Below are 13,649 nucleotides of genomic sequence, written 5' to 3'. Positions count from 1 at the left end.
CACGTGCCACAACTAAGAGCTTGCATGCCAGCAGTTAAAGATCCCACGGGTCCCAACTAAGACCTGGCACAGCAAATCAATCAGTCAATCAGAACATGAAACAGTTGAGACTTGCTGGTTTTGAAAATTACCAGCTTCTCCAGATAGCAAACAATGTTAAATTAAGAAATCTTCCAGGCAAAGACCTAATCTAGAAGACTTCCAGGAAACTACAGTCCAGATGATGCTGAGGGTGTAACTGTAAATGCTTTAAGACCTCAGAAAGATCAAAGGTGGTGCCTCAGAGTACCATTCAGTCGGATGGTACTCTAAACATTTTAAAGATGTCTCTTACATTCCCTCTCAAACAACAGATCTTCTAAGAAGATTAAGGAACTATCTTTACACAACTCAGCAGAAGCCAAAGTTAGAGAAGAACTTACCTCCGAAAGATCTGTGGACATGGCTAGTATCTAACAGAATGAACCTCAAATAAGATTCACAAGAGATCCACAAATATTTATGACAATTAGATGAGGAAAAAACCCACAGCCAGCTACAACTTAAAAGGGGCAGAGGCAGTACAAAATGAAGAGGCCTTTGGATCCCCAAATTTTTATCAGAAGAAACTGGTAAAACCTGAGAAAGCCCCACAAGTGCTACCTGTTTGGAAACTGGACTAGGCATCCAGAGGATAGAGCCAAGAACCTTGGAGAATTATGGGGGCTTTGAGTGCTAAGCAAAAAACTTTCAATCTTGGTTCTGCTAGATTTTAGAATTAGTATGGACCTGAGATTCCTGTGTGCTTCCCATCAACCGTTCTCGCTTTCAAATAAACCATTTTGGAAGCAGATTTTACATGACCAGTCAGATCTTCAGATGACTGCAACCTCAAGTGAAATCTTGACTATAATCCCATGAGAAAGTCTAAACCAGAATGACCCAGTTAAGCAACTCTGAAATTCCTAAACTACAGAAACTGTGAGATAAATGCTATCTTAAGCCACTAAATTAGGGGGAGTAATTTTTTACACAGCAGTTAAAAAACCTAATACAAACTAACACAGTATATTTCTCCTTATGCTCTGTGCTTATAAAATATCTACCTAGACAGATTATTGTGTATATATAACACGGTAAATGATCCTAAATCTTCTATTTCAATTAAGTGGAATAACAAATACTAAAAAAAAAAAATTACTAATAAATAGTTCCTTAATGGCTATGTATTCAGAATTATACTGCCCATGGTTAGTCATTAAGTACAATGCTAGAAAAAAAGTTTTAATGCAAATCTGACACAAAGACAGAAAAATTATCTCACCCATTAACAAACACTTAATATAACGGTGTTAAATATTAAAGGACCTAGGCAACATACTTAGTAAAAAAAGTGTCAGAGTATACCCAAAACTATGTAGACAAGTTAGTTTTTAAAAATTAACTGTATGTCCAGAACTTATAAGTTTTTATCTTAAAACATTAATGAATCATAAGATTTATAGAGGAAATTCTCATTTTATGCTATTAACTATTCTTTTTCCTTAGCCATAAAGAGTAAAATTCATAAATGGCCTTTTATAATAATCTGTGCATAAACTAGAGTTGAGTTCTATAACAGGATCTAAAGGATATTTAAATCATTATATTTTTGATATATAAATCACTGGTATTTAAATCATCTATTTTCTGGATTTTCTATAGAATTAGATTATACAAATCCAGAGATTCCTATAGATCTTCTATGACCTTATCTCAATTTTTTAAGTACAGTCTTATTTCTGAATTTTGTCATATAAGTCCCCTACTTTATACCACCCCCCAAAACTTTACACTTTCCTTCTTCCCCTTTGCTTTCATCATTTTACAACATCCAAATTCTCTTTTGATTATCTTCAACACGTCCAAATCATTAATATTCCCAAGGAGCCAAAATAAAAACCTACATTAGAAGTCAACATTTTCAATCTAAACCAGTTCAAAATGCTTTCATCTTCTGAACCTAAATGTCCACCATCTTATTATTCATCTGGTAGTTATTTCCATATTTTACTGATATCTTTTCAAATTTATATGTCACACAATTGTTTGTGTTTTACAATTAAGGGCTAGAGCCAAATATTACACTTGTGTTTTGCAGTGTCTAGCACAGTACCTTCCCGTGGCATGCATGCCATAAATACATGGAGAAAAAAATAAATCCTGTATCAATAAACAACAACATAAGGACTATATAGTACATTAATTATCTAATTCAATATATCATACACTGAGAAATTACATTTTATAAAAATTATAGAATCTGATCCAAAATAAATATTCTAGAAAATGTGTGCTTTATAAATTTGGAATCTTACCTTCAGTAGAATGGCAGGCTTGATGCAGATTGATTTGTTTCTTGCTTTTATACTTTCCTGTAGAAAGTCCTGAATCACCAAAAGTGGAATTCAATGTTTCTTTGAAACTGTGTAGATTTACTTTCCCCATGTTAGAACCTGACTTTTTAGCCATTTCCATTCTCTTCTCAGAAAATGAGTTCAATATATTTGATTCAGAAAGTGGTGTGCTCATAACTTTGTCTCCTACTGGCAACAAAAACTGAGAGTAACTAGGAGACATAAATTCTTTACTTTTTGTTGCGTTCATTGAAAAACATGAAAAAGCTGGAGTCTGCTTATCTTCACTTGATGGGTGAGTAGTTGTTACACTTGTAGAATTATCAACATGGGCTCCTGACATGACTGCTTGATTTGAAACACAATTTGTACTATTTATCTGCTTAATATCTAAACGCCTTCCAGGTAGATCATCTAAAATTTCATTATTTGTATCTGATGCATGGTCCACTACTTCATCCTCAGAACCTGTACTACAAAATCCTAAATCAAAAGTAACAGAAAATAAATCCTTAGAGCAGTCAAAACCATTTTCATCATTATTCAATTTCCCCTCATGTCTACCTCTCAAACCTTCATGAGATTTCCAACTATTAGTATCACAGACAATTTGATCTTGGGGTTCAGAATCATTCTCTAACAAAAGTTCATCAGAAATGAAGAACTGAGAGACTGGTGCCATTTCACTTACAGCAGTTCTGTCTGATATACCTAAAGATTCACATTTACTGTTCAAGGGAGGAGGGCTCACATCATTAAACTCCGTATTAACATCTTCAAATAATAATAAACTTTCATCCTGAGCAGTATGCAATATTGGGAGGTCACTGTTATCAACATCATGATTCTTTTCTTCAGCAAAATCCTTTGAAGGGCTGATGTTTATTTGAATTTGATTGCTGGACACTAAATGTTCATTTTTACTATCTTTATGTACTTTATCAGAGTCACAGAAGCTTGGCTCATCAGAAATCTTATCATTAGTTGTACCATAAATGCAAGTTTTTTCAGAAAGATGAGTAATAAACTTTAAATTCTGTTGAGAATTTACAGCTGAACATGCCATTAAATTGGTAGATTTATCATTCTGTAAGCACTCTGAGTAGGGTAGAAAAACCAAGTTTTCAAGTGCAGAACCCTCAGAAATTTCATTTTCCAAATCTGATAGTCCACTGAGAGGCGGAGGAGAATGTGATAAAAATCTCTCTACATTAGCTAGCACCTCTTTTGTTAATGAATGACAATGAAAAAATTGGTCATCTGTTTTCGCTATATCAAGCTCACCCTCAAATGAAAGAAATAAGCTAGCTGAAAAAGATTTCTCATCACTGAAACTGTTATAACCAGAATCAAAAAAACTTCCAGTAAATGAACCAGTAGATTTAATTGTAAACTGACAATCCGTTAGTAATCCACACGATGGATTACCTCCATTTTCACTGACAGCACATGTGGCAGTGACTTCACCTGTGTCTGATACCCTTTCACCATTTCGTGGGTCTACCTGAAGAATGTGTTCAGTGGTAGGACTGTCATCAGTATCTAAAGGCTCCATGACAACATCCTTATTTTCCTTTTTAGGCTGATCCTTTTTCAGGTTTTCAGAAGCTTTTTTTTTTAAAGAAGGAATTTTAGTAGATTTGATAGGAATTTGTTTAAAAATTTCAGTACATTCTTCATCAGATTCTGTCATTGAGACTGATTTCCTGTGATTTATATTTGCAAATGAAGACTTCCTGTTATTTGTAAAGGTGCCATCGGCAAAAGAATTATATTCATTTCTCAGAGCACTAGACGCTGAGCTAACATCTTCCATTCGTAAGTAAGATTTAATTTCTGATTCATAGCTGCATTCTCCCTATAAAGAAGGAAAATGAAAGTCACAAGAAAGCAATATAAAACAAACAAAAATTCTAAGAGATGAGCTTTATTCTGTTAAAATATTTCCCAAACAACATTGCATTATTCAAATGATTTTACCTTAAAAATTATTCTAAGTCAAACAAAATTATAAACATTACTGTGAAATTATCACAAATTATCTTTTATCAGTTAATAGTTCTGTATTCCCGAGAGCCACGATAAATATTTGTAGAAAGTATAAATTTAATTAATATATAAAATATTATTATACTTTTTTCCTAACATTTAACTCAACAATGATTCTAACTTCTTAAAAAAGATATTTAAGAAATTAACATATATAAATGAGAAACACATACTTATGTGAAATTTACTCTCTTGATGAAGATAAACTAAGAACAGCTTTTAGAACATTTGAAATAATGGTACCCATATGTCTTCTAGGCTGTAAGCTAGAATATGCTATTTAAAAAAAATTTCTCAAGAACTCTTCTCGTGAATTTCCACGTCTTATATCTAAATCTAAAACTACAGTCTCCACCATCCCTGACTCATCCTTCCCTCTTGCCACAAAATGCCACTTTACTCAGGATTCCTCTACTATTCAGGAACTTAAGCAGTTAACTCTCCACTTTCTGTATAATAAAAACAATAAATATTAATGTCAGAATGTCTGTCACCCTACTAGGATATATGCTCCCTACAGAATATTTAATCTGTCTTCTTAATCAGTGTAGCCATGGGGCCTAGAACAGACCATGCCATATAGAAGGCACTAAATAAATGTGCTACTCTGATGCACAGCCTTTGCTGGCACATCCCAGTACTGAGTATATGAGAGGCCCATGACAACTATTGGTAGAAAGTACGAATTTAATTAACACATAAAACAGGATTACAAACACTTGTTTTTCACTTGTAGGGATCTATAAATAATTACTTTATTTACATGTATTCGTGAACAACAGCTAATAATAAAATTAGCAGCTACAATATATCAAGTAATTACTATGTGCCAGGTACTATTCTAATTGCTTTACATGTACTTAATCCCTAAAACAACCTTGTGACAAAAGAATCATTATTCCCAATTTACAGATGAAACTGAGGCACAAAGAGGTTAAGCAGATGCAAAAAGTAAGATTCTAACCCAGGCATTTTGGATTTCACACTCACAATAGGTTCACCATTCTGACTCTCTCAAAGAACAATCATCAGGAAGTTACTCAAGGAATCACTAATTCTCTAAACTACCAACAGGATAAAGGAGACATACCAAATGACCTGTATGATACGGAAATTTCAACAGATCAAACAAGAATACTAAATTTGCTTTACAAACATTTATATAAATCATTAAATAGGAATTCCCTGGAGATCTAGTGGTTAGGACTTGGTGTTCTCACTGACAGGGCGTGGGTTCAATCCCTGGTCTGGGAACGAAGATCCTACAAGTTATGCGGCACAACCAAAAAACATTTTTTTAAGCCATTCAGTTCAGTTCAGTTGCTCAGTTGTGTCTGACTCTTTGCGACCCCATGGACTGCAGCATGCCAGGCATCCCTGTCCATCACCAACTCCCAGAGTTTACTCAAACTCATGTCCATTGAGTCGGTGATGCCATCCAACCATCTCATCCTCCATACTCTCCTCCTCCTGCCCGCAATCTTTCCCAGCATCAGGGTCTTCTCAAATGAGTCAGTTCTTCCCATCAGGTGGCCAAAGGATTGGAGTTTCAGCTTCAACATCAGTCCTTAAAATGAACACTCAGGACTGATCTCCTTTAGGATGGACTGGTTGGATCTCCTTATAGTCCAAAGGACTCTCAAGAGTCTTCTCCAACACCACATTTAAAAGCATCAATTCTTTAGCGCTCAGCTTTCTTTACAGTCCAACTCTCACATCCATACATGACTACAGGAAAACCATAGATGGACTTTTGTCAGCAAAGTAACGTCTCTGCTTTTTAATACGCTGTCGAGGTTGGTCATAACTTTTCTTCCAAGGAGCAAGCGTCTTTTAATTTCATGGCTGCAGGCACCATCTGCAGTGATTTTGGAGCCCCCAAATATAAAGTCTGTCACTGCTTCCACTGTTTCCCCATCTATTTGCCATGAAGTGATGGGACCAGATGCCATGATCTTAGTTTTCTGAATGTTGAGCTTTAAGCCAACTTTTTCACTCTCCTCTTTTACTTTCATCAACAGGCTCATTAGTTCTTCTTTGCTTTCTGCCTTAAGGGTGGTGTCATCTGCATATCTGAGGTTATTGATATTTCTCCCGGCAATCTTGATTCCAGCTTGTGCTTCTTCCAGCCCAGCGTTTCTCATGATGTACTCTGCATATAAGTTAAATAAGCAGGGTGACAATATACAGCCTTGACGTACTCCTTTTCCTATTTGGAACCAGTCTGTTGTTCCATGTCCAGATCGAACTGTTGCTTCCTGACCTGCATACAGATTTCTCAAGAAGCAGGTCAGATGGTTGGTATTCCCATCTCTTGAAGAATTGTCCAAAATTTGTTGTGGTCCACACAGTCAAAGGCTTTGGCACAGTCAATAGAAGCAGAAGTAGGTATTTTTCTAGAACTCTCTTGCTCTTTTGATGATCCGACGTGTGTTGGCAATTTGATCTCTGGTTCCTCTGCCTTTTCTAAATCCAGCTTGACCATCTGGAATTTCATGGTTTATGTACTGTTGAAGCCTGGCTTGGAGAATTTTGAGCATTACTTTGCTAGTGTGTGAGATGAGTGCAATTGTGCAGTAGTTTGAGCATTCTTTGGCATTGCCTTTCTTTGGGATTGGAATGAAAACTGACCTTTTCCAGTCCTGTGGCCACTGCTGAGTTTTAAAAATTTGCTGGCATATTGACGGCAGCACTTTCACGGCATCATCTTTTAGGATTTGAAATAGCTCAAGTGGAATTCCATCACCTCCAGTAGTTTTGTTCATAGTGATACCTCCTAAGGCCCACTTGACTTAGCATTCCAGTATGTCTGGCTCTAAGTGAATGGTCATACCATGATTATCTGGGTCATGAAGATCTTTTTTGCACAGTTCTTCTGTGTATTCTTGCCACCTCTTCTTAATATCTTCTGCTTCTGTTAGGTCCATACCATTTCTGTCCTTTATTGTGCCCATCTTTGTGTGAAATGTTCCCTCGGTATCTCTGATTTTCTTGAAGAGATCTCTAGTCTTTCCCTTGCTATTGTTTTCTTCTATTTCTTTGCATTGATCACTGAGGACGGCTTTCTTATCTCTCCATGTTGTTCTTTGTAACTCTGCATTCAAATGGGTATATCTTTCCTTTTCTCCTTTGCCTTTCGCTTCTCTTCTCCTCATAGCTTTTTGTAAGGCCTCCTCAGACAATCATTTTGCCTTTTTTGCATTTCTTTTTCTTGGGGATGGTCTTGATCCCCTTTAGCCAATGAAAGAGAAAGTGAAGTTGCTCAGTTGTGTCCGACTCTTTGGGACCCCACGGACTGTAGCCTACCAGGCCCCTCTGTCTGTGGGATTTTCAAGGCAAGAATACTGGAGTGGGTTGCCATTTCTTTCTCCAGGAGATCTTCCTGAATGAGGGATTGAACCCAGGTCTCCCGCATTGTAGGCAGATGCTTTACCATCTGAGTCACCAGGGAAGCTCCCTTTAGCCATTAAATACATTAAAATTTCACTCTTGTCTATCAATATTCACAGACGGCATTCTTCTAATTAGGCCTACTTCTAAGATAGAAAACTAGTCCACTGAGATCACAAGAAGCTACATAGAAAAACAAAATAGTTTAGCTATGATTATTTATAATAAATACTTGTTTCTTATAATAATGACTTCAAATTAAGAAGACTAAAGTATTCTAGTTTCACTGTCATGCCAGCAAAAGAAAGTTAAAGTAGGCTCCTACCTCTTCATGTCTCATTCCTTCTATCATTTGCATAATATTTATGAAATGGTGACATCGATCTGAATGGTCGACTTGATATGTAGGCAAAGGATGATCCTGCCATAATCTCCATTCAGAGAGAGACAATTGACGAATTCCAACGGTTGGTTCTTCAGTCTTGATTAACAATCATTTAACATAACAAAAAACACACATACTCAGATTTCACACACTGATTTAAAAAATACTTAATATACAGATAATCGGCATACCGTAAATAATTTTAATTCACTTAGGTATTTTCAACTAGCATTTCAGGTGAAAAATAAAATAACTTTATGAAGTACAAAGATGTCCTTTTAAATACATCTTAAAAATAACTGTTACATGTATTGCTTGTACAACTAGAAAGAAAACTATGTCATTAGAAATAAAATACATAAATAAATAAACATTAGATGAGTTACTACTTGGACATATTCCTGTTATATAATTCCATGTTAAGAGTTTTTGCTAGATTACGTTCTATAATCTAATAAAGAGGTATTCATAATCTCTCAGTGATACTGATCTCAATTCATCATGCCTGCTGCCATTCCTCACTTTCCCTGTTAGTGAAAACAATATAGATTTTCAAAGCCAAGTATTTCAAGCCCTATAAATCTTCTCAAAGGTATCTTCCTTGAAGTTGTTTTTCTATTTCTCTGGGTACATATGTAACCTCTGATCAATCTGTTTGACTTTCCTTATGCTCATCAATAATTTGTTCATAATAAAATAATATTCAATTTAAAGTTTTACTCTAATTTCAAAACAAAAAGTAAAAAGCAGTTTGTACAAAGACATTCATAAAAGCCTAATTTTATACTAGTAATATACTGAAAATAGCTCTAAAACACAACAGAGAAATAGTTAAAGTACGGTATATCACAGAGTAACGTAACAATCATAAAAATTATACCTACACAGAAATATTCATATGAAGAAAGTCATAAAGTCAGAATTTATGTAAATATATTATAGTCATATAAAAATATATATACAATAAGAAATATGAGTTTTACCAAGACAGACTATTCTTTAATATTCTTTTTTAAACTGTTAAAATTAAAGTTAAAATATTTTAAACTAAAAATATTCAGTTTTAAACTGCTTACATTCTTAATTTTTGACCTTCTGATCATGAATATTCATTCTCTTTACTCCCAAAGCTATTGCATAGTCACTATAAAGAACATCTGAAAACACATTTAACTTACTGGTCTGTTCTCTTCGTTGTGTAAAGATAGAAATTGAACTTGAGGCAATGTTATTTGCTGAATTTCATCAGTGTCTCTTAATCTATATCGTCTATTCCATAATTTAAATTCTTCTTCTGATAAGAACCAATCGTCTTTTGAATTACTCTGCTTTATTCCTAGAAATTTAAAAAATAAGTCAAAACAGGTTTAAAAAAAATCTGCTAGACAAACACAAAATAAAAGACATCAACTCAAACTCTCTACCTGTTTCTGCTCAACCACTAATTCTGTTCCTTAAAATTTGCTTTCTTCATAAAAACACTCTGGTTATTACTTCCTGTTTCTACACATCTCCTAAACTTCTCTCACCTTTTTGAAAGTACGTACTAGGGGACCCTTCCAACTACAGCTAACCTCGTTAACAAAACATCACCAGGCAGCTCTCAGTCTTGTATTCCTTTGGACTCTCTCTATTTTGTTGTCTAAGACCTGGAAGGAAACAGACAACTTACAAAAGAAAGCTAGCATCATGATTCTATCTTAACACTATCAGAAAGCTATCTGAATCTGTTATGGATGCGGGAGAGATGCAAAGACTAAAAAGAGTTAAAGCCTTAAATGTGGGGTGGGGTGGGACGACAGTTTAAAAAGGACAAGAAAGACCTACTGCTTTAAAAAATGACATGATAACATACTTTTAAAAAATGCATAATAAATTAATCCTTTATTCGTTCATAATCTTTGTAAAGGAAAATAACCACCAACATGGAAAGGATGAAAAAATATTAAGCTGTAACTCAGGTCCCAGTAAAGATGAGGGAAGAAAAAGAAATCAGAAAGGTACTGAATTGGAAATCAGGAAACTTCTGTCGTAGGTATTCCCAAATATTACATGAAAGCTTTTGCAAAATAAGGGGTTTAAATTAGGTGATCTCTCAGGTTTCCTCAGATCTAGCAATCTGAGGCACTGAGACTTTTGAAATAGAAACTTATTTCCTTCTCCTGGTCACATTAAATATATTCAGACCTCTAGCCTAAATGAATCATATACAAATATATAAAAGATGGTATTTATACATACTACCTTATTAGCAAGATGAATCACTCACACTTGAAAAATCAGAGAAAATGGAAGAAGAAAAGCATAGAAAAATGTACATGAGCTAGTAATATAAGAAAGCCTTCCTCAGAGATCAGTGCAAAGAAATAGAGGAAAACAATAAAAATGGGAAAGTCCAGAGATCTCTTCAAGAAAATTAGAGATACCGAGGGAACATTTCATACAAAGATAGGCACAATGAAGGACAGGAATGGTATGGACCTAACATAAGCAGAAGAGATTAAGAAGAGGTGGCAAGAATACACAGAAGAACTATACAAAAAAGATCTTCACGACCCAGATAATCACAATCGTGGGATCATTCACCTAGAGCCAGACATCCTGGAATGTGAAGTCAAGTGGGCCTTAGGAAGCAAAACTATGAACAAAACTACTGGAGGTGATGGAATTACAGTTGAGCTATTTCAAATCCTAAAAGATAATGCTGTGAAAGTGTTGCCCTCAATATGCCAGCAAATTTTTAAAACTCAGCAGTGGCCACAGGACTGGAAAAGGTCAGTTTTCATTCCAATCCCAAAGAAAGGCAGTGCCAAAGAACATTCAAACTACCGCACAATTGTACTCATCTCACATGCTAGCAAAGTAATGCTCAAAATTCCCCAAGCCAGGCTTCAACAGTACATAAACCATGAAATTCCAGATGGTCAAGCTGGATTTAGACAAGGCAGAGGAACCAGAGATCAAATTGCCAACACCCGTCGGATCATCAAAAGAGCAAGAGAGTTCCAGAAAAATACCTACTTCTGCTTCTATTGACTGTGCCAAAGCCTTTGACTGTGTGGACCACAACAAATTTTGGACAATTCTTCAAGAGATGGGAATACCAGACCACCTAACCTGCTTCTTGAGAAATCCGTATGCAGGTCAGGAAGCAACAGTTAGATCTGGACATGGAACAACAGACTGGTTCCAAATAGGAAAAGGAGTACGTCAAGGCTGTATATTGTCACCTTGCTTAACTTATATGCAGAGTACATTATGAGAAACGCTGGGCTGGAAGAAGCACAAGCTGGAATCAAGATTGCCGCGAGAAAAAAAAAAAAAAGATTGCCGCGAGAAATATCAATAACCCCAGATATGCAGATGACACCACCCTTAAGGCAGAAAGCAAAGAAGAACTAATGAGCCTGTTGATGAAAGTGAAAGAGGAGAGTGAAAATGTTGAGCTTAAAGCTCAACATTCAGAAAACTAAGATCATGGCATCTGGTCCCATCATTTCATGGCAAATAGATGGGGAAACAGTGGAAGCAGTGACAGACTTTATTTTTGGGGGCTCCAAAATCACTGCAGATGGTGCCTGCAGCCATGAAATTAAAAGATGCTTGCTCCTTGGAAGAAAAGTTCTGACCAACCTAGACAGCATATTAAAAAGCAGAGACATTACTTTGCCAACAAAGGTCCATCTAATCAAAGGTATGTAGTCATATATGGATGTGAGAGTTGGACTATAAAGAAAGCTGAGCGCTGAAGAATTGATGCTTTTGAACTGTGGTGTTGGAGAAGACTCTTGAGAGTCCCTTGGACTGCAAGGAGATCAACCCAGTCAATCCTAAACGAAATCAGTCCTGAATATTCATTGGAAGGACTGATGCCGAAGCTGAAACTCCAATACTTTGGTTACCTGATGTGAAGAACTGACTCATTGGAATAGACCCTGATGCTGGGCAAGATTGAAGGCAGGAGGAGAAGGGGACGAAAGAGGAAATGGTTGGATGGCATCACCAACTGAACGGACATGAGTTTGAGTAAACTCCAGGAGTTGGTGATGGGCGGGGAGGCCTGGCATGCTGCAGTCCAGGGGGTTGCAAAGAGTCGGACAGTACTGAGGGACTGAACTAAACTAGTAACATTTTTAGAAGCAATTACTAAACATATGGTTAATTAACATCTATAAAAATTAAATGATCACTAAGAAAACTGTACACCAACCTAACCAAGTTTTGATCATACTGTTAGTTTAATTATTCAAGAGAATTCAAATATACACTATCTTTTCATTTTAACCATAATTTGGCAAAGTCTTGTAAAATGATACATATATTTCTATTAGGTGAATTTGCATTAGGTTTAACAGGCATATCCACAAAACACTGATTAATGGCTCTGAGTTAAAGGAAAGAACGTTAACAAATTTAACTAAGTCCAAAGAAGGTGCCCAGGATAGAGAAGAATTCTGAAACTTCACAGTAATGGAAACCAGTGGAAAAGTCAGTTGAACAAACTTGAGAGGTACTGTCTTCAAATATATAAAGAAAGTGCGACCTAGGTATCTCAAAGATCAAATCCATTTTTGTGTCTAGAAGCTGTGGGCAAATAAAGCCACTTGCCATTTCAGTAAATAAAGGATGTTGTTGGGGCGATTGGCCATCAACCACTGCAGCTGCCCCTAAGAGCGTATCAGAGTGGAGAAAAGCAGAATACTGGCCTAGGTAGTTAAGATGTATATCAAAGGAATAATTTCAGTGAGCTGAAACTCTTGCATCGTCCCATACATAAAAAAGCACTAAAATCATTAACTTGAGAGGTCTAGTTTTCTGGGATTAGAAGTAATCTTTTGATGTTCAGTGACTGGGTTTTTTCTCAGCAAAAACTCCTATGTATCCTGGCCCACCACTTGCCTCTGTGGAACAGTCCCTCGGAGCTATCTGAGGGGCTTCCTTCCTGTGCTATAGTCCTCAGTAGTGCCCTGAATAAAACCTAATTCTCAACTTTTATGTTGTGCATTTTTTTCAGTTGACAAAGCCATAATTAAATCAATGAGAAAAAGATACAACGACAGAATTTTTTTTTAACAAAAGAACTTCTTTTATATGTACTATCAACAATGGAACGAACTCTCATAAAAGAATACAGTTTCCATTAACATAGATGTTCAAGTTGAGGCTTGATATACATTTGACGTGGAGAGGGAAACAGCAACCCACTCCAGTATTTTTGTCTGGGAAATCCCACGGACAGAGGAGCTTGGTGGGCTACAGTCTACAGGGTCTCAAAGAGTCGCACATGATCCAGAGATTGGACACTCAGACACACACACTTAACAGGCATGCTATAGAAAACATCCCTACCTTGGTAGGTAACTGGACTGGATGATTCCTGAGGTTTCTTCCAAAGTTTACAATATATTTTATGATTCTTTAATATTTCAAGATATTGTCTTGATATCACC

General features: G+C 36.0%; 1 protein-coding gene across 1 annotated transcript in view; it reads right to left on the bottom strand.

Moving 5' to 3' along the window:
* Positions 1–13,649, bottom strand: part of FANCM (FA complementation group M) — a 58,675-nt gene that overhangs the window by 14,848 nt on the left and 30,178 nt on the right. The window contains 3 exon segments of the mRNA NM_001104976.2: positions 2,337–4,233; positions 8,140–8,295; positions 9,378–9,535. Coding sequence (NP_001098446.2) covers positions 2,337–4,233; positions 8,140–8,295; positions 9,378–9,535 — 2,211 coding nt within the window.

This window comes from Bos taurus, chromosome 21 (genome assembly GCF_002263795.3).
Source record: "Bos taurus isolate L1 Dominette 01449 registration number 42190680 breed Hereford chromosome 21, ARS-UCD2.0, whole genome shotgun sequence".
NCBI classification, from domain to species: Eukaryota; Metazoa; Chordata; class Mammalia; order Artiodactyla; family Bovidae; genus Bos; species Bos taurus.
The sequence above is the reverse complement of the archived record's forward strand: the minus strand, read 5'-3'. Positions and strand labels throughout refer to the sequence as shown.